Raw genomic sequence first — 20,513 nt, 5'->3', positions numbered from 1 at the left:
GGCCTTGGTTTTTGGTCTGATTGGTATGTTAATATTCGTAGCTTCTGTAAAATGATTGAAGTTTTCAGCTTGGACAGATTTTATTGTATAATTCTAGTAAAATCCTGTTTTGTTATTCTTTACAGTGAACTTATGCCTTGCCTGCCAAAAGAAGGAATCTTTGCTGTTGATACTATGCTAAAGAAAGGAAATGCACAAAATACAGATGGTGCAATATGGCAATGGCGAGATGACAGGGGTCTCTGGCACCCCTATAACAGGATTGATAGTCGAATAATAGAGGTACTAATTACACATCTATGTATGGTGATGTTTTTTACCCATATGTGCAGTTATTCAGGGAATTGAATGCTTTCTTTATGGTTTTGAAAGTAACAGCCTCGTTCTTTGAGTTAGAACCACAAGTTTGCTCAGAATTTGTGCTGAAATACTCCACTGAACTGCTTAATCACTCTTCTTACTGTATTTCTGTCTGTTACTGTTTCTCCTGCAGTGTTACACCTCTCATTAGCTTTTGCATAACTTCCGATTTGCTAGGGAGTTCTTAACTTTAAACTATTCCTTGTTTTTAGGCAGCTCATCAGGTTGGTGAGGATGAGATAAGCCTGTCTACACTTGGCCGTGTCTATACTATTGATTTTAATTCTATGCAGCAAATAAATGAGGATACTGGAACAGCACGTGCCATTCAGCGAAAACCAAACCCTTTAGCCAATACAAACACTAGTAAGTACAGCTTAGAAGACACCTGGTCTTTAGCTGGGTTATGCAACTGCATACTATGTAGATAATATGTTTCTTGTGGTTTCTATGGAGTATCAAACTATGATTTATGTGAATGAAGACAGCATAACAACAAAATTCAAGCTGTTGACTGTGTTCTTTTAACATATAAGCTTATTTCCTGGGAACTGTAAGTGGATTAAATTGGGGGTTCTTAGCTTGGGATTTTCTGAAATAGTTTTATTCATACAACTTTTATTTAACAAAGCCTGTGCAACAGCTTCTTACTATCTTAAGTAAATATATAAGAAAACCAAAGAAAAAGAAATTGACCTTTTGAAAGAGGAGGATTTGTACTTACATTCTTGCCATCAGTTTGCTTTCTGGTTCTTAAATTATATTTTTCAATTCAAGAGCTAAACTAATTCAGCATTAAAAAAAGAAAGTGATCATCAGAGCAAAGTTGCAAAAAAGCTGAATAGTGAATTCTTGAACAATTTCTCACAGGTGGACATTCAGAATTGAAGAAGGATGATGCTCGAGCACAGCTAATGAAAGAGGACCCAGAACTGGCAAAATCCTTTATCAAAACATTGTTTGGTGTTCTTTATGAAGTGTATAGTTCTTCAGCTGGACCTGCTGTTAGACACAAGTGCCTTAGAGCAATTCTTAGGATTATTTATTTTGCTGATGCTGAACTTCTGAAGGATGTGCTGAAAAACCATGCTGTTTCAAGGTGGGTTTGTAAACCACCATGGATGAAACTAATTTTGAGCTTACAACTCAGAATTGTGACTGCTTTTTTCAAAGTTTCTTCCAGGGGAAAATTATACTTTTAAGTTCTTGTGTGTTTATTTTCCAAAAGCTGAGGCTGTCAGCTCTTTAGGAGTTTGTGTTTTAGCTTCTGCAGTAGGTGCCAACTCTAGGCATTCTTATTAGAAACATAGATTACTTATATGACTGTGTGTAGTATCAGTGTCTAATATTACCTCTTACAGTTTTCCTTATTTCTAAAACATGCTTATAAACTTTTCTGAGGGTAACTTCACTTTTGAGGTAATACAGTGGGAATAATAAAACTCTCATGGCATTCAATTGCTAAGTTCTATTCATGAAACCTTTCATACATGGTAGACCTTAAAGTTAGGTATCGAGATAGAAGATGCAGTTAGAAAATTAACTGACTACTCTTTGAAGGCAGCACAAAGGTCCACCACACTGTTCTTTAAAGGGAGAAAACTCTTTTATGCCACGTTTAATCTTGGTAAAAGTGATTAGATGGGAAGAATCTTTTTACAGGCCTTTTATTAATAGCTTTTACAAAAGCACAATGAAATTTGTTTGCTTTCAGTCTCCGGTACTGTGTGTAGAAGAAGATCTGGCTTGATATTTTTTTTTTAAATTGAGAAGTCAAACCTAATTCTGCAAAATTATCTGTTTTAGTCATATTGCCTCCATGTTATCAAGTCAAGACCTTAAGATAGTAGTTGGAGCCCTGCAGATGGCAGAGATTTTAATGCAGAAGTTACCTGACATTTTTAGTGTTTACTTCAGAAGAGAAGGTAAGTCTTGCTTCCCCTCTTCACTTCCTTATTTAGTCTTTTAAGTGTGTGTGTGTGTGAGAAATCCATATATTTTTCCCTAATCCTCTGCCCCCTCGTCCCGTCCCCAGGCTGTGGAAAGTTAATTTTGTTCTTGAATAATAATGGCAAATCCATGCAGACTATTGGCATATGATTGGGGAGGAGCTGACCAGGTCTCTGGAAGAGAGGCTTGTTTTTGCTGAATCTGAAGTGAATTTCTATAGGCTTTCTAGACACTAGGAAACTTGTATTTAGGTTGAGGATTGCTTGTTGCAATTATGTAGTAGTCTAACTGGAAAGAAGCCTGATGAGTCCTGGGCAGAAACTCTCTATTATAATACATTGTGAATTTTTCGGTTTCTTTCAGCTGCTGTTTTGTGCTTTTTTTTCAAGAAAGGGTTTAACTTTAAAAACTTGCTATTGAGGGGTGGGATGAGCCAATGCTACCTTAGTCAAATCAGAGGTGTTAATAACAGATTTAAACCTTTCCAAACACCTCTCTTTCTTCTCCCTCTCCCAAACACCCTCCCAACCAAGCCAACCCACATAACAAATACTTCTTCTTTTGAAAAGGGGTGATGCATCAAGTGAAAAACTTAGCAGAGTCTGAGGCTTTGCTAACCAGCCCACCGAAAGTATGCACTAATGGATCAGGAACACTGGGTACCACTACAACAATAAGTACTGGGACAGCCACTGCTGCCAGTAATGCAGCTGCTGATTTGGGCTCTCCTAGCTTACAACACAGCCGGGAGGATTCTTTGGATCTGAGCCCACAGGGGTAAGTGCACTATTTGTTGGGAGCAATCTGTGGGGTTTTGTTTGTGTTGGGTTTTTTGTTGGTTTGGATTTTAAAGTTTTGGCTGACATGAGCTGTTACAGTATCATTTGTGTTTCCCTGTGGTGGTTTCCTCTAAGGACCTAAAATGGTGTTGAAGCTATCAGTGGGTAGGTGTTTTGTTTTTGGTTTTTTTTTCAGTATATGAAATAGTTTTTGGAAAAAAACAAACAACTGGTGATGTAATGATGGCTACAATGTAATATGAAACAATGAAACAGTTCTCCATACTGTTTGAGGTGCAGGAACTGTAGTAGACTCTTGTAACTTGTGAGGATAGTGATTCTTTGAGGGCGTTTGTAAATATGGTGCATGGTTCCTTTTTGCTGGAGTCTGAAGAAAAGAGAAATTATTCTTAAGTTATTTGTTGGAACTCAGCCATTTTGAACAATTGAAGGACTAATAACTCTGGAGGAGTAAATTATTTTAGTGTTACACAGTTTGTCTTAAGTTTAGAGGTGAAAAAATTGTCTTAAGATATATATGTAACTTAGATATTAATAAGGAAACTCATCTTAAACCGGTATTGAAATAGGTGAACTGGGAAAGTGTAGGGTTTGAGTAGGAACTTACTGAATTGTTGAAAAAGTGCTTTTTGGGCTTTAGTAGGAGACGCAGGTAAAATACACGGTGTCCTTTGGTGTTTATTCAGTAGGAATTTGTGGAGATTTTTCTTATTCTTCTTTTAAAGTGTAATCAAATAAGTGGAAAAGCAGATGGTACCACAAATAAAATAATGCAAATCATGGGAAGTCTTTAATCAAACTTCTGGCTGTATTTGGCTGCCCATAGTTAGAAATTTGACAACAAGCAAACCCCTCCCTTCTGGATGGAGCAGTTGTTTCGTCCTTCCAATTAAAATGGTGCTGAGGCCCCTTCTCCCAGAGCTCATTCATACCTTATGTGCCCTCTTCATCAGGGGATGGAGCCTTTTTTTTTCATCCTTGAGGAAATAGCTGAGCTATGTCTTGAACTGAGGGTCAGGGATGCATGTGAAAAAGGTGGATGGGAATAATGTTACTTTATTTTTAAATTTGGACAGACGACTGAGTGATGTTTTAAAGAGGAAAAGACTGCCAAAACGAGGGCCCAGGAGACCAAAATACTCTCCTCCTAGAGATGATGACAAAGTAGACAATCAAGGTAAATTATTCTTAGAATGTGATCCTGTATCTTCTTCTAGATTTAGAAGTAAGTTTATAGGCTGTCAAAAGTGCTACCTTACAATAAATCTGTTGAATCTTTTAATTTTGTGTTTGCTTCCTCCAGCTAAAAGCCCTACAACTACCCAATCTCCTAAATCTTCCTTCTTGGCAAGTTTAAATCCTAAAACATGGGGAAGATTAAGCACACAGTCCAACAGTAACAACATTGAACCAGCACGAACAGCAGGAGTAAGTGGTCTTGCAAGGGCTGCTTCCAAGGATACCATTTCTAATAACAGGTACAGACACACAAAAAGTAACTACTTCTAATATGGTCTTGACTTGGAGGTACAGTGACTTGCTTATCCTGAGCCATCAAGTGATTAAGTAGCATCTGTCAAAGGAGTATGAGCTTAACCACTGTTAAAATAAAAAGAAAAATCAAGAAATTAAGGTGAACCAGGTAAACTCTTAGTAGTTTAAAGCAGCATGCTGAGGAAATGGTGCAAGAAGTTATCTGTAGAAAATAGACCTTTATTTCATTGGTGTAAGAAGCAAGGGTTTTTCTGTGACTGTTGTTTAATGTGGGGAAAACCATACTCCAGCTGTGTTTACTTTGAGTATTGTAGTATGTAATTGCTAAGAGTGGCCAAATGTCTTTTGTGTGCTTCTTTGCAGAGAAAAAATTAAGGGCTGGATTAAGGAGCAAGCCCATAAGTTTGTCGAACGTTACTTTAGTTCTGAAAATATGGATGGAAGCAATCCTGCACTTAATGTATTACAGAGACTTTGCACTGCAACTGAACAACTCAACCTCCAGGTTAGAAATGGTTAGAGTGGAGGTGGGAATTCAGGAGGAAGCTAGAGGAAAGCTTACCATTTTAGACAGTATGCCCAATACTTTAAGCATAGGTTTTGTTATAATAAATGATAGTGCTTCTTAATTTGGAACAGATTGCTTGGGATGTTTTCTGAGAATTATTTTCTAAGCTTTCACACATATCGCTTATGACAAATGACTGCTATTAAGAAGGGTATTCTTGATTCCTAGCAATGTGTCACATAGCATTTTATTTGAAATTTTAAAATTTTAGTTACATGTTAGGGAATAATTTTATACCTAAAGAACACAGTTTGTAGTAAGAGCCTTGGGGTAGGGGATGAGCAGCGGACAAGAGGAAAGTAGCATTTTTTGAAAGGATGGAAGAAATAAAAAATTTGGTGAATTATTAACATCTCAAGAGCTTGAATCTGGATAGGTGATGTAAACCTGTAACTTCTAAAGTAGTTACTCAAAGTTAACTTTAAGCAGTTATGTTCTGTGCTTTGATCTAAGCAATCATTAAAATACAACTCCTTTCTTTCCTCTTCTCTCACACACGTCATTAAAATATATACCAGTCTGAGGTATATTTTTAAAGTTTGTTTTTAAAGCTTCTTTATGGAGCTCATCTTTATAGTGCATGAACAGAAATGGGACAAAGTGTTTCTCTTAAAGCTGGTAAAATGTAGATTTTGCCTACCATGTCTTCTCTTGAATAGAGAAATTGCTTATCCCCAGATTGAGTTGTCAGTGCTTGTATTGAATCCCTTTTTCCCCCCCTCCCTTTAGAGAAGTTCCATTCAGTAGGAGGAAAACCAGTATTTTTTAAGTCCTTAAGACCTAGTTATTAAGATGCTACTTTGATATTTTTCAGGTGGATGGTGGAACAGAGTGCCTTGTAGAAATCCGTAGCATTGTCTCGGAGTCCGACGTCTCCTCATTTGAAATCCAGCATAGTGGGTTTGTTAAACAACTGCTGCTTTATTTGACATCTAAAAGTGAGAAAGATGCTGTAAGCAGAGATATCAGATTGAAAAGATTCCTTCATGTATTTTTTTCTTCTCCAGTAAGTTTTCTTGTTCATTGTTGTGTTATTCTTAGTTGTCTTTCTCTCAGATTTTACTTACCTGGCCTTTTGAGAGGTTCGGCAGTGGCCCTGGCTTAAATATGGGGTAGAGCAGAAATGTTCTGTTTATGCCTAAGTGTACAACACTGCAACTTTGACATTGTTACATATCTTAACAGGTCATAAATTTTTTATTATACTGAAAATTCCACACAAGTGGAAAAAAAAATTCCAATATGGCCAGTTGTCAATCTTGAGCAGCAGTCATGTTGTTCTTGACTTCTGATAAGTTGATATGGAAACAGTTTGGCTAGTTACCTTATAACTTGCTCTTTAGTTCTAAATACTGCAAGAAAACTAGATTGTCCTGTTTTTAAAGGAAGAAATAGAAAGTGGAGGAGAGGAAAATAGATAACTATAGCTTAGCTTCCATGATGCCCATTGGCTGTATTTGAGTGAGTGCTTAAAATCTGTAGGGGCTGTTCAGTTGAAACCAGGAGAGAGAAGTGCCTTATTTAAAATGGGTATTTCATAAACTTACAACATGTCACCTGGTCACCCTGATACTAATTTGAGTGCAAAGATTCTTAATTTGTCGTTTATTAGCGCCTGGTTTTGGTTTTGATTTTATTTTTTTAAAGTTACATTGTAACTGGCTTAAGAATATTTAATTCAAGCACTTAACTAAAAGACTGGAATATATTGCAGCTTCCTGGAGAAGAACCCCTTGGAAGATTAGAGCCATTAGAAAATGCACCTTTGTTGGCATTAGTCCATAAAATGAATAATTGCCTCAGTCAGATGGAACAGTTTCCTGTCAAAGTGCATGACTTCCCTAGTGGAAACGGAACAGGAAGCAGGTAAGGATTAATGCTCAGGTAACAGTTTTGTTGGAAGCTTGTGTTTTCCAAAACTTGTTTCAGTTCAAGAAGTAATGGAAACTTCTCACCCTATGAAAGATAAAAGCAATTACACAGTTGTCTTTTTATTGAGTAGAAGATTGAATATTTAACTGCATGTTTCTTTACCATTTTGAAGCTCCTTTTACTTAGATTGGGGGTGAATATGTAATGTCAATTGCAATATCTAATTTTAATCTTTTAAAAATTCTGATGTTTTCCTTGTCCTTGTGTAACAAAGACTGGGAAGAAATAATATATTTATTGCTGAGACACTGATATTTTTCAGTGAAATAATTAAACCTACTGGGAGTTTGTATTACAGTATTAAACTTTGTTATTCATATTAGTTCAATTCTCCAGAGTGATAATGGGTTGAGTGATGGCAGTAAGTGTAGTTCAAAATAACCGTGGGTCTGTCTGGTGTCTTAAAGTAGGTTAGGTTTGGAATCCATCTTATTTGCATTTTAGGTAACAAAAAAGAGTGACCCAAGGCCTATTTCTACAATTTCTTTTTTGTACTTTTCTTTAATAAAGTAATGCTTTAGAAATCAGGAGGGGAGGACCACTGAAAGTGAATTTTGAAACTAATATTTAAAGTTTGGAATGCCAAAATCTTGTGTCTTTCAGGTAGTAAGATGATGTGGAGTTTTTTGTCACTAATTGTGGCACAAAATCTATTATAGGATAGGTATTATAGCCTCACAGTGTAGCATTAATCTGTTTATATATAAATTCAGTTCTTTTTTTTGTTTTTTGTTGTTTTTTTTATGTGGTTTTTTTTGTGGAACTGTTAATTAAAATCTATGGCAATTAATGCAGTACACAGATTTACAATACTTGAAGGGATTAGTTGTCTTGATACTGGCTTTTGCAAATAGTATGTGCTGTGCAGTCTTAGGATGCTTCCTGTTGTTTCCATTATTTCCTAAAAAGTGGGATAGCTGCAAAATGTATAAAGCTGCTAATAATAGAAGTGAAATTCTGCTGTTCATTTTGGTTGAAAATGAAAGATGGGAAGTCAGACTACTACACTATTGTTTGACTGCTTAGTAAGGAATTTGAGGTGTTAACATCTTACTAGCACCTGAAAATAGAAGCAGCAGAGGTTTGTGTATAGAAGCAGCTAGCTTGTGTATTGGTAGTCTGAGATGAAACATGTATGTAAACTACACTGATCAAGGGAAAAACAGGAGCTTTCAGGTTGTCTCTTTAATTCCTTATTAAAAATATAAAATGATTACTTGCATTTTCCACCCCCAATCCTGATCCTTATTGCTCTGGAGTTAAATGCAGCTCTAAATCTTACGTGGTATTAGCTGACCACTAAATTAGCTCCAGATCTCAGAGATGATCAGTAAAGTCCATATTGTAAACAGACCTAAGTCTGGACTTAATCCATCCACCTTTCATTGGAAATGAAAAATTTCATTTTCTCAAACTTGGATTCTGGTGTTCTTGTAGAGTAAGATTTTTAATCCTTTTATCAAATTTAACAGCTTATTTTTAAAGAAATAAGATGAGAAATAATACTCTGAGCAAGTGAATTTGTAAATGCATGGATGTATCAGCCTATTTCAATGCATAAAATGCCATTCTGGTTATTAGATTCTTTGTGTAGCAACTTTTTTCACAAATTATTTTGAGTTTTTCTCTTAACAGAGGATCCCAAGCTTTAAAATTCTTCAATACACATCAATTAAAATGCCAACTACAAAGACATCCAGACTGTGCTAATGTGAAACAGTGGAAAGGTGGACCTGTGAAGATTGATCCTCTGGCTTTGGTACAAGCCATTGAAAGATACCTTGTAGTTAGAGGTATATATGTTTATATATAATTATACAGTCAAATGTGGTTTGCTTCATGGGATAGTCACTACTGTCAGTAGTGTAGAGTCTGTAAAAGCCTTTGAGGATTATATTGAAGACAAATGGGGGAAATACTTGATATGTATCACTCAAAAGGAGAGGAGACTATGGCTGCTGAATAAGAACCTTCTCTTTTCTGGTACAAATTTCTTCCTGTTGTAAATAGTTCAGGCTGAATACTAACAGAAGTTTAACATAGTTGACTGTCAAATTTGGCATTTTTGGTGCCTAGTGCTGATACTGGAATTTATTCTGAAATGTCTGAACCATACTGTTTTAACTGATGTATTTTGGATAATAGAGTTCATAAAAGACAGTAGAAAAACTTCACTACATCTTGTGTAAAAAAATAAAAATGAATGAGAATGTCTTTCTCCTCTCTTGTCTTAGGTTATGGAAGAGTTAGAGAAGATGATGAGGATAGTGATGATGATGGGTCAGATGAAGAAATAGATGAATCTTTGGTAAGCCTTTGCTTTGAGAGTAAGAGGGAACAGTGTGGGAAGGGGGTTAAAGAAAAGCTAGCAACAAGTTTCCTAATTTATGTGGTTTTCTTTGGTTTTGTTCAGGCTGCTCAGTTCTTAAATTCAGGGAATGTGAGACACAGACTGCAATTTTATATTGGAGATCACTTGCTGCCATACAATATGACTGTGTATCAAGCAGTTAGGCAATACAGTTTGCAAGCTGAGGAGGAGAGGGAGTCTACAGATGATGAAAGCAACCCACTGGGAAGAGCTGGGATTTGGACAAAAACACACACCATTTGGTAAGATGGCTGGAGAAACACAGAGGCAACTTCCTGAGTTTTCTAGATGTACATACATAAAGAAAATGTATTTTTACCCCCTCCAAAACTGCTAAGCTTTAAATTTCCTGATGTGCTTGAGGTTCTTGAATCCTAGAAAGATTTTGTTGTTAGCTACTCACATTCTCTCTAGCTTTTGAGTAATGGTGTTGAAAAAGAAATGGAGAAATCCTAAATGACACCAGCTAGACAGAGAGAGAAATAATTGATTGTTAGGTAACTAACCACAAACAATGGATAACATGTCTGCAAGCTACAAAAAATTGTCAGCTTCATATGGGTTTTCATAGTTGATTGCTGTGCAGGTGTATCTACTGTCTAGCCACACTTTGAAAGGAGCAGTATTGACTTGACTGTGCAAACATTTTAATCTTAAGCATTATTTTATTCTTTCTGCTATCTCAATGTCTTAAGCAAAAGCAAAAAAAACCAAAACAATAACCCACTTTGGTTGTTTTTTTCTATACCTTGTGATTCTCTTCTAGTTCATGGAGCCAGAAAGGACCCATTTTTAATCTCGTTCCATACTTTGCTTCTGAGAGCCTAGCTTCAAAGGCTAGATCATACCCAAATGCATTGTTCTTGTCTTTCTGCTTTTAACTGTCATTCAAGTAAAATTCTGGTAATCAAACAACTAACACTTTTACATTTTTATAACTGATTTTTTCTATGTAAGCTAGTATTTCATAAACATTTTTTTAATTCTGATTATGTTTTAGGTACAAACCTGTGCGAGAAGATGAAGATGGTAGCAAAGACTGTGTTGGTGGTAAAAGAGGAAGAGCACAAACTGCTCCCACAAAAACCTCTCCTAGAAATTCTAAAAAGCATGATGAATTGTGGCATGGTGAGTGTGTTGCCTTGCTAATATGTTAGATGTGTGAAATATCTGGAAGGATCATCAGGAGGAGTGTTTAGAGTTTCTTTTAAAAGTGTTTCTTTTAAAGCAAACATAGTATAAAAAAAACAAACATGGGTTAATGTTTGAAACTAAGAAAAGACATTTACTGAAATGTCTGACTAAAGCATTTTAGTTCAGTGAATGCTATGATTAATACTATCTCGGTTCCTAATAAGTAAATCTTAGGAAGATTTCTAATTGATTTGTTTTGATAACATTCTTTTTTCCTGCTAGATGGTGTATGCCCTTCGGTATTAAATCCTCTAGAAGTTTACCTCGTATCTACTCCACCTGAAAACATAACATTTGAAGATCCCTCATTAGATGTTATTCTTCTTTTGAGAGTTTTACATGCTATCAGCCGATACTGGTATTACTTGTATGATGTGAGTAGAGCACTTTTAAAATCACTTCCATAATTGATACATTCAACTCTGTCCTGAAACTCCTTAAAATAGCTTTCTTCCCCTGTTTGCCACCCCCCCCCAGGACACAATAATGTTAATACTACCCTCTGTCCCTGCCTATTTGTCTAACTTCTGGTAAGATGAAGTGGAAAAATTCTTAGTCAATCATATTTCTTCTGCAGTGCGTTAAACTCATCATCTATGCTTTTTCCTTAAGTTCAAAGAGTGACAGTGTTCCTGAAAAGATAATGAATAATAAAAATCTACTCGGTCTTTCTTCCATGGCTTAGACTCTGCGTTACTTAAGTGACAATGAAAGGTTTTTTTCTTGTGATGATAATCAAATTAAAAGCATAAAAAAAACTCTTAAAGGCTTCGTATTTCTTCCAGCATATCTTTAACTAGAATTGCATTGTTTTTATCTAACACAGAATGCAATCTCCAAGGAGATAATTCCAACCTCAGAGTTTATCAATAGTAAACTGACAGCAAAAGCAAACCGGCAGCTTCAGGATCCTTTGGTAATTATGACAGGAAACATACCAACTTGGCTGACAGAACTTGGAAAAACATGGTAAGAATGACTTGCTGTATTTCTGATTTTGGTTCAGTGGGCCTCATCTGGGCAGCCCAGGTGCATCATATGTTACAGGGCTTTTGAAAGAGCTGGGGGAGAGTAAAATGTAGTCTCAAAGTCTTGCTCAGTTTGTGCCTATGTGGTGTAGTTAAAACGGCATAGTTAAAACCTGATCCAGAGAGACTAGCTGCAAATTTAGGACCCCATCTTACAGGTATTTTAGAGCAATTTTGAGTTTTGTCATTGAAATAATAGTACTTCATTATTCAGGCAGTTTTTATTTCTCCTGTTAAGCTGCTGTAGAATACTGGTGCAGCTGTAGGGAGTTTCTCATTTCATTCCTCCCCACCTCCCAAATACGGGAGCATAACCCACCTTCTTAAAAAGGCTGATCTAAGTTAGATTTACTAATTATAAAATGGAAGTGAACATGTGAACAAATACTTATTTTTTACTTTGCACAGTGGAGCATTCAGGCATTCAGAGTTATTGTTGGAAGACTTAAATGTTTCTAGGCTCTTGCTCATAAGCATTAGAAGTAAAACTAAAGTGTGTTCTACAAGGCTTCCTTTGGAGTCTGCTCTCACAATAGTGTTTAATTAAGCACTAATTTCAGGCATACTACAATTCTATAGTGTTTTAAACTTAACTTCATAGTTGGAACCTAGCTAACTAATCCAATGCTCTTTACAGCCCATTTTTCTTTCCATTTGATACCCGCCAAATGCTGTTTTATGTAACTGCTTTTGATCGAGATCGAGCCATGCAAAGACTGCTGGATACTAATCCAGAAATCAATCAATCAGATTCTCAGGATAGCAGGGTGGCACCACGACTGGACAGGAAAAAAGTAAGTATATATTGGTTTAAAAATCGAATGGATGAATTATGTTTATTTTTAAATTGTTTTTAAGAATATAATTGTCTGCCAGATTTATTTGTAAAACTTTAGGGTTTTCGTAGTACACCGCTAGAGGGGAGGTTTGTGTTTATTAATTTGAAAACCCCCGAGAGCACCGTGTCTTCTGGGTGTCTGCCAGTAGGTGGCAGAAGGGGCTAGAGCATGGCACACTGCTCCCTCATTGATTGATGAATTTTGAGCTGGAGTCTTTACATAATTGCTGAAACTATTTTTCAAGAAGGAGCTTTAAGTTTTGGCTTACATTGGTGATATTCTTGTAGAATTTCAGAATAATTCAAGCAATAGGGTTTAGAGCCCTAAGAGTCCCTTAAGTAAAATATTGTCCTTCTCTTCTGAGAAAGGTATTAGACCTCCTGTCACAGTGTAATAAAACTGAACTGTGACTGTTTTAAAGTGAGGGAATCTCAGGGTTTCTGTCTTGAGTCTGGAGACATGTTATCTAAAACTAAGATCTGCTGTATGTTCTTGGATATCTCTGGGGAGAAGAGACAAGAGACATGAAAATCTAGTTCAACTAGAATACAGCTTCCACCATATAGGAAAACCAGTTGTGGGTTTGTTTTTGTTTTGTTTGGGGTTTTTTTGAGTGTTTTGTTTTATTTGAAACTTGCCACTTTCCCTACTAGAAAATTTGCAGTGGCAGGGTGTAAGATTGTTCCTTTAGGTTGCTGGATTTTTGTTTCTTTATTTTTTCTCCACATATGTAAGATATGTAATGTCACAGGACAATGCTTCTCTTCCATGTTGTAGTTCTACTGGAAGATTCTTGGCAAGAATTATTATTATTAGTTGTATTCATACAAATGTAAGGCATTGTTTTTTCATTTTATGATGAACACTGTGATTCTAGTCAGTTTTCATACAGAAGCAAGAGTTGTATTTTATCAAAGTATAAACTGATAAATTGTTGAAATGTAGAAGTAATAGCATGGGGTGGAAAAACTTGGTTGGTTTTTTTTTTCCTGTTGTAACTGCCTTGGGAGCTGGGACTTACAGACATAATTTCATTACTTAAAACTTCTCTAATGTGTAGCGCACTGTGAACAGAGATGAGCTGTTGAAACAGGCAGAATCTGTGATGCAGGATCTAGGCAGTTCAAGAGCCATGTTGGAAATCCAGTATGAGAATGAAGTAAGTAATATTAATGCAGTCTAATTTAACAACTATTTACTGAAGATTAATACAAAAAAAGCTACCACTTTCATAGAAGAACTTGGATAGTGTCAGTCCTTATGATTGCTGATGCCACAAAATTCTATCTATTATTTATCACTAATCCACTTGCTTGTGATTTTTTTTTTCACTTGCTAGAAGAAACTCTCTTCTGGTCTACTAAATTTTGTAATCTGTCTTACTCAGCAGAGCACTTCTTTTTTCTAATTCTGAACAAACATCTGAGTGTGTTTCTGCTATAATGTGTTCATTCAGTGGCTTATACTTTTATTCCACTATTACTCCTTTTGGTAATGTGATCTTTCCAAGCTCTCTTAGTCATATTACAAATATTGGTTCTCTAGGTGATTTTTGCAGTGGAGTTGTCTTTTGTAGCCAATATTATACTATAGTTCTCAGTCTAAGTAAATATTTTGATTGTTAAAGTGACCTAATGGACTCATTTATTTGCTCTCCCTGCACCCTCCCTTCCTCTCAAGGTTGGCACAGGCCTAGGCCCCACACTAGAGTTCTATGCACTTGTATCTCAGGAGCTTCAGAGAGCAGACTTGGGCCTTTGGAGGGGAGAAGAAGTGACTTTAGCCAATCCAAAAGGTAAGTGTTTTACTATCTAAACTATCAATATTGATCTATTATTGAATGAATTCTAAGTTGACTTCAATGTTGTGATTGGCTTTGATTGAAAGAGCACCTTGGTTTATGGTTAGAAAGTATGCCTCATGATATATAACTGTCTTTGTGTTTGTGTTTTTTAGTAAGAAGCTTTAGGTTATGGTTTGGAGTGAAACTAGCAGTGTATGTATTGAACTTTCTTTTTCTTCCTTAACAGGAAGCCAGGAAGGTACCAAGTACATCCATAATCTTCAAGGCCTTTTTGCACTTCCTTTTGGTAGAACAGCCAAGCCAGCTCACATTGCAAAAGTTAAAATGAAGTTCCGGTTCCTAGGAAAACTCATGGCCAAGGCAATCATGGATTTTAGACTGGTGAGAAAGAATGGAAAATGTGTTACTGTAGGATTAAATGAATATTTTAGTTCTGACTGTGTTGTGGAAAAATAGCGTTAAGAGTTGCACGGAATTATTTTCAGCTTTTGCAGTTTGGGTGGGGTGAGAGGAAAGATTCAGCTGAGCTATTATGAGGAAAGGAAAAGGTCTTTGTAGTTGTCTGCCACGTGTTGTAGCCACTCACCAGTCTTTAGAGATCATTTGGGGGCTTAATAGAGCTGCTAGCTTGCTGATTGCTGTAATGTAAATGCTCTAGAAAGTCACTTCTGTTTTCTTGACTGTAAATTTCTCTGATGAAAAGGCTCAGACATGTTTTAATGTGTGCCAGAACTATGAGTAAATCTTATTCTAGATCCAGTCAAGAGATAAAATAGTGAAAGGTACAGTTTTGGAAGACAATTCAATACTAAACAAAGCTTCAATTTTCAGGTGGACCTTCCTCTTGGACTTCCTTTTTATAAATGGATGTTACGACAGGAAACTTCATTGACGTCTCATGACTTGTTCAGTATTGATCCAGTAGTTGCCAAATCAATATACCACCTTGAAGATATTGTAAGACAAAAGAAAAGACTTGAACAGGACAAAACACAGGTGGGAAAATAACCCTTAAGAAGGGTAGAGTCCATTTTCACACATGTGTGGATTTTATGAAGTATCTGTAATTGAAAGTGTGTTGTAGTGCTTAATACTGATGGTAGTAGTGATAATGATTTCAGTTCAGTAGAAGCAGTAGTTCTTACATTTTTGAATCATTGACTGGTAATTATAGCATGGTCTCATTGTGATGTACATGTTTTGCCTAAGGTAACTTCTGTTTACTTTGAAAAGACTTAACCAACTTGTGTATCGGGGAGAAGGTCTGTCCTTAATTTTTGAACATTCAAAAGGCTTGGTTTCCAGGCTTTTTTAGGAATGGCTTCTGTGGGGTTTTTCCTTCTCCAGTGAAAACTGTATGCAGCAATGTTGTATATTTGCTTTGTATGTGACTGTACAGATTGTTTTATGGATACAGAAGTCTGTTTTTTCACAGTTATCCACTCTTAGCTAAGAATAGTACCATGCACTGTTGCAGGGTAATGATAGAAGGACTTTGGCATGCATGCTCTTACTAGTATCCTAATATTGCCACCTAATAAATGGTAGGTGGTAATAACCTAATTTAAACTCTTAATACATCTACTTTATTACTAATGAAGTTATTGCAAGTTTATAGGCCTTTGTTCCTCTTCACCTCACTGTCACTCTCTCTCTCTCTCCTTGATCACCACTTTTAATTTCCCAACAAGAGTTTGAAAAACCTGAAACCTGATGGATGAAAGCCAAAAAAATGTCAGTATGCACACCAGATATGGATACCATTAACTTTTCTAGAGAAAAAACATAGCCTTAAGAGCCTTAGCATAGTACACATCTCCTTCTCTTGCAGTACTGTTTTCTAAATAAATAATACTCAAGAAATTAAAATTAATTGCAACATTGCTAGAAATAAGCACATATTTGGTTTTTCTTCGTTTACTGGTATGTATGAGAAATAGACAAAGTAAGGAGTACTGTAATTGTGTTAATAGCCATATTCTTACAGAAATGTTTACTTAGTAAAAACTGCTTTAGAGATCATAATATTTGGATAAGGTAATGTGAATGAATTGTTCTAACTGCCTTTCACTTTCTTTTTTAGACCAAAGAAAGTCTACAGTATGCATTGGAGGCTCTGACTATGAATGGCTGCTCAGTGGAAGATCTAGGGCTGGACTTCACTCTTCCTGGGTTTCCTAATATAGAACTGAAAAAAGGGGGAAAAGATACACCAGTCACCATCCACAATTTAGAGGAGTATCTCAGAGTATGTAAAAGCAAAGCTAGGACTAAAAATGCATGTATTCTTCCTTACTTTGCTGCCTTTTCTATATATATATATAATATATTTTTCTCTTCATTCTGTTCTGTACTCGTTTATTACCACAGAAAATGGTTGAATCCTAGTCAGTGCACCCGACTTGAAAAGTTTATAGTACAAAAAGTCTTGTCTACTTATAACAAATGTGTCAGAAGGATGGGGGTTTTTAATCAAGACCCCATCAAAAGTGTAATAGTAAGTAGAATAAAGGAAGCTGTGGATTTAAGGAGTCTTCAAATGCATTCCCACATTTGCATATGAAAATGAAATTGGCTACAGTAGTGATTAGTACCAACCAAGTGTGCTTATATTAATGGAATTTTTTTGAGTCAGATCTAAGAAAACGTGCTCAGTTGTGAGTCAAAACCCAAGAAAACCAAAAGAAGCAAACAAGCAAAACTCCTAAACTATAGAAAAGTAGATAAAGAGCAGAGAATGAGACATTGCCATATTAAATTGACAGCAATATGAGCATATTGATTTATCCTATGTCAGAAGGGACATTAAAATCTGGAAAAATAAAGATGTGTTACTGCTTAATAAAGGTAGGGAACTGTTTTGGTATAGGAAACTTGTGAAGAGAATAGGTTAAAGAGCCTGCAGAAGAGGAAGGAAAGAAGAATGCAGTTATTGTCACATGAAGACATGAGTGGGATGGAAGTAAGAATGATTGATTGCATCATGAAAAAGCCATTATTTCAATTCCATTTCCTGAGACATTAGTTTGCTGCCAATTTCACTGTGAGGACTGTGAAGATTTTCAATCACTGATAAGAATCTTGTCTGTTGTTTTGGTAGAATTTATTCAGTAGGGGGATAAGGGGTGTGTACGCTCCTTTATATCAACTGATAACTCTGTAGGGTTATTACACAATCCTTACAACTTAATCTTTAGCAGGTGCTGTTTATCTTCCAGATTCAAACTGTTATATCCAGTTGTCAAATCTTTATTTATTGAAAACAAACAAACTTCTGATAGTAAACAAGAATTTCTAAAATTAAGATGTTTGGATATCAAGTTATTTGCAGACTTACAAATGAGCAATGCCAACAACCATATTTTGTTAGAATCAGGATTTACAGTCTCTTTTTGCTGAGGAAAGATGAGCAAGATTGCTTTGAAGTCTGGTTTCCATAATTTGCAGGCTGGTTTGTTTCTTTTAGGCAACACATATCAGGTATCTGTGCTGAGAAACTTGCAGACATCTCCTATGTCCTGCAGTTATCCTGTTGCATGCTTCTGGCATTGTAAAGGAAAAGCAGATCACTACAGAAGGCTTGCTTCTGAAACAGCTTTAGGGACTATTTTCTGTAAGCGAGACCTGTGCAGTTTTTTCTATCTTTGTCTTTCCTGTGCAGCTCTTCTATCCTTGTTTTTATATTCCTGCCTTATAGAGTGTATTTTGAACTAGATTTCACTGATTAGCGTTACCGACTTGATGTGAAGGAAATGGAAAAGATATCAGAGAGAAAATTAGTGTCCTCTGAATCACAATCTATATGATGAATTGCAATTTAGAAACTGCATATTAAATTTATCAGATGGGCTGTATAGCTCCCTGTGGGTCAGCTGCTCTGCTCTTGAAAATGTCATTTCCATTAAAATTAGTGTTAAAACTGGTTTATAAAGCTAGAATATCTGGCTGTTACTCTTCATGCCTCTCCTGTAGTCATGTCATTCCACCTTTCACCTCCCATTTTGCCCCCCAGGGGCAAGTTTCCACAGGAGCTACCATTATCAGAAAGTGGAATTACTTCAGCTACCAAAAAGAAAGACTGTGTTCTCTGCTGCCCCCTCTCGTTCCCTCCTGCATTATAAAGAAAGAGGGCAACTTGCTCTAAGTTTGTGATAAAGTTTCTAGAACGCAGAATCCACAAGAACACAGTGCAGCTCAGTTTTGACCCACGCTCCTGGTCGTAAAAATGTAATCACAGTTCTAAGTTAGCAACTCTGCTGCTACAATAGCCAGTACAATACAGAATATTCTGTATTAGAGAATGCACTAGAGCAGCCTACTCTGTGCTGCTGGTGTTTGTACCTTTCCTGAACTCAATGCCGAACTCTTGGGGCAACGTTAATAAACATGCCAAAAGGCTTTTGTATTTAAGAGCTTTCTGGAACTAGTCACTCTTTATTTTGGGGGGTGGGGAGGTTTAAATACTTGCTTCAGGAGTCCAGCAGTGTCACTGAGGCTTTAAATCATTCATATGCATCTTCAGATGTCTTTCAAAACTTAGCTCACCATTCCAGGTCACAGCTTTTAACACATGTAGAAGTAGTAGCTGTGTGTTGACATTGCATCTTTTACAACCGGTCTTCATTTCCCAATAGAGCTGAGGGGTAGCCAAGGCAACTGTAATCATCTGTAGCACTAACTGACAAAAGAATCTGATCTTGACATGCAGTTTGTCCTGTATAATATATTTTTTTATTTGGTGGAGAAATGATGGCTGCAAGGGATTTAAAAGAAATTTGATCTTGTTTGTATCATGTTCCCTTCTCTTCCCCCCTCAGTGATTATTGTTTCAGTATGTGCTGTACACTTTGGAAGGTGAATTTAATCCTGAGAAGGTAACTGCAGATGAGAAAAAAAAAAAAAAAAGCTTAGACTGCTGTCATACTGTCTTTTGCCGTATTCCAGTTACATGAAATGAAGTTTTTCTTTTCTTCCATGTATTCTTACAATATTAAGCTACTTTATATTATATAGCCCTAAAGTTACTTTTTCTAATGATATATTAGAAAATGGACTTACATGTTTCCCTGGGGGAAACTAAGATAATGCCGATTATGATCTAAGGATTTGTGTTTTAATGACTGAATTTAAAATGAATAGCAGTGTTCAGAGAGAACAGCTAGGTTAGGCTTCTGAATATCTAATAAATGTTTAGATTTTAGATTTTAAAATATTTTGTTGCATAGAATCAGTTTAATCAGCTGAATTCCATGTATTGGTCTTGTTTTATAAAATTAAAGGTAAATAAGTTGTTTAAACTTGCATGAGTTGCATGCTTAGGATATTCTAAGTATGAGCTGTTTTGAACTCTGAAGGACTTGTGTGTGACAGATCATGATAAGAAATGACAGATCACGTGAGAAACTCAAAGAAAAAACCCAGCAAATTTTGTCTGTGTTACATGGCAGCAGCACTGCACTTGAACACATGAGCTTACAAATTAAGGTAGAGTGAGACAGTCCTGTTGATCAGCTCCTGGAATCAAAGTTTTAAACTCTTCTCACAACTACTGTGAGCATATGGCCAGGGTTCTGTAGAGTTGTTCTTCCTGCAGCTGTAGTCTTTTGAACGTTAATGATCATTCCATGCTTCCTTTGTTCAACTGACTTTGGTGTTTTTCTTCCCTGCAGTTGGTTATTTTCTGGGCGCTAAATGAAGGTGTTGCCAGACAGTTTGACTCATTCAGAGATGGATTTGAATCAGTCTTCCCTCTCAGTCATCTTCAGTACTTTTATCCCGAGGAGGTTGGTGAACTTTTTACTGATGAAAATATAAATATAGTTTTATATATGGTACTTTTATAGCAGTGTATCTGTACCCACGGGTGGTCTGAGCTGAGTTATGCATTGGGGGTGCAGTTGTGGCAGCACGAGTACTGCACTTCTGCATCTTACTAAAACTTGGTGTTCTTTAAATTGCATACTGAAACGTTAAAGACTTCTGCGTTGGGTCATCATTTATTTGATTCTTTCATAATGAACATCTCAATTTTCTTTAAAATCAAGTGTATCTAGCTTCTCTGAGAAGTGCTTGAATTTATGTGTGCAGGGTCTCTATTGGTATGGGTACTTCTATTAATTCCTTGTATTGCAGTACTTTTTAATAGTTATAGGTGTGGGTCCTACCTGGATATT

General features: G+C 36.3%; 1 protein-coding gene across 7 annotated transcripts in view; it reads left to right on the top strand.

Annotated features, from left to right (window-relative positions):
• TRIP12 (thyroid hormone receptor interactor 12) overlaps positions 1–20,513 on the top strand; it is a 73,858-nt gene that overhangs the window by 48,534 nt on the left and 4,811 nt on the right. For 5 of the 7 annotated variants that reach the window (XM_030456187.1, XM_030456192.1, XM_030456191.1 and 2 more), the window contains 23 exons: positions 126–282; positions 573–726; positions 1,231–1,459; positions 2,167–2,285; positions 2,880–3,087; positions 4,187–4,287; positions 4,414–4,588; positions 4,968–5,109; positions 5,987–6,178; positions 6,887–7,038; positions 8,725–8,897; positions 9,339–9,412; positions 9,518–9,717; positions 10,476–10,603; positions 10,892–11,043; positions 11,496–11,638; positions 12,335–12,491; positions 13,597–13,695; positions 14,217–14,331; positions 14,567–14,721; positions 15,172–15,336; positions 16,424–16,588; positions 20,010–20,123. In XM_030456187.1, the coding sequence (XP_030312047.1) occupies positions 126–282; positions 573–726; positions 1,231–1,459; positions 2,167–2,285; positions 2,880–3,087; positions 4,187–4,287; positions 4,414–4,588; positions 4,968–5,109; positions 5,987–6,178; positions 6,887–7,038; positions 8,725–8,897; positions 9,339–9,412; positions 9,518–9,717; positions 10,476–10,603; positions 10,892–11,043; positions 11,496–11,638; positions 12,335–12,491; positions 13,597–13,695; positions 14,217–14,331; positions 14,567–14,721; positions 15,172–15,336; positions 16,424–16,588; positions 20,010–20,123 (3,469 nt within the window). The remainder of the gene's footprint in view (positions 1–125; positions 283–572; positions 727–1,230; positions 1,460–2,166; positions 2,286–2,879; positions 3,088–4,186; positions 4,288–4,413; positions 4,589–4,967; positions 5,110–5,986; positions 6,179–6,886; positions 7,039–8,724; positions 8,898–9,338; positions 9,413–9,517; positions 9,718–10,475; positions 10,604–10,891; positions 11,044–11,495; positions 11,639–12,334; positions 12,492–13,596; positions 13,696–14,216; positions 14,332–14,566; positions 14,722–15,171; positions 15,337–16,423; positions 16,589–20,009; positions 20,124–20,513) is intronic. The other 2 variants (XM_030456190.1, XM_030456193.1) reach the window with 1 other exon arrangement.

This window comes from Calypte anna, chromosome 9, assembly GCF_003957555.1.
Source record: "Calypte anna isolate BGI_N300 chromosome 9, bCalAnn1_v1.p, whole genome shotgun sequence".
Taxonomy (NCBI): Eukaryota; Metazoa; Chordata; class Aves; order Apodiformes; family Trochilidae; genus Calypte; species Calypte anna.
Note: the sequence above shows the minus strand (reverse complement) of the source record. Positions and strands in the feature narration are given on the sequence as shown.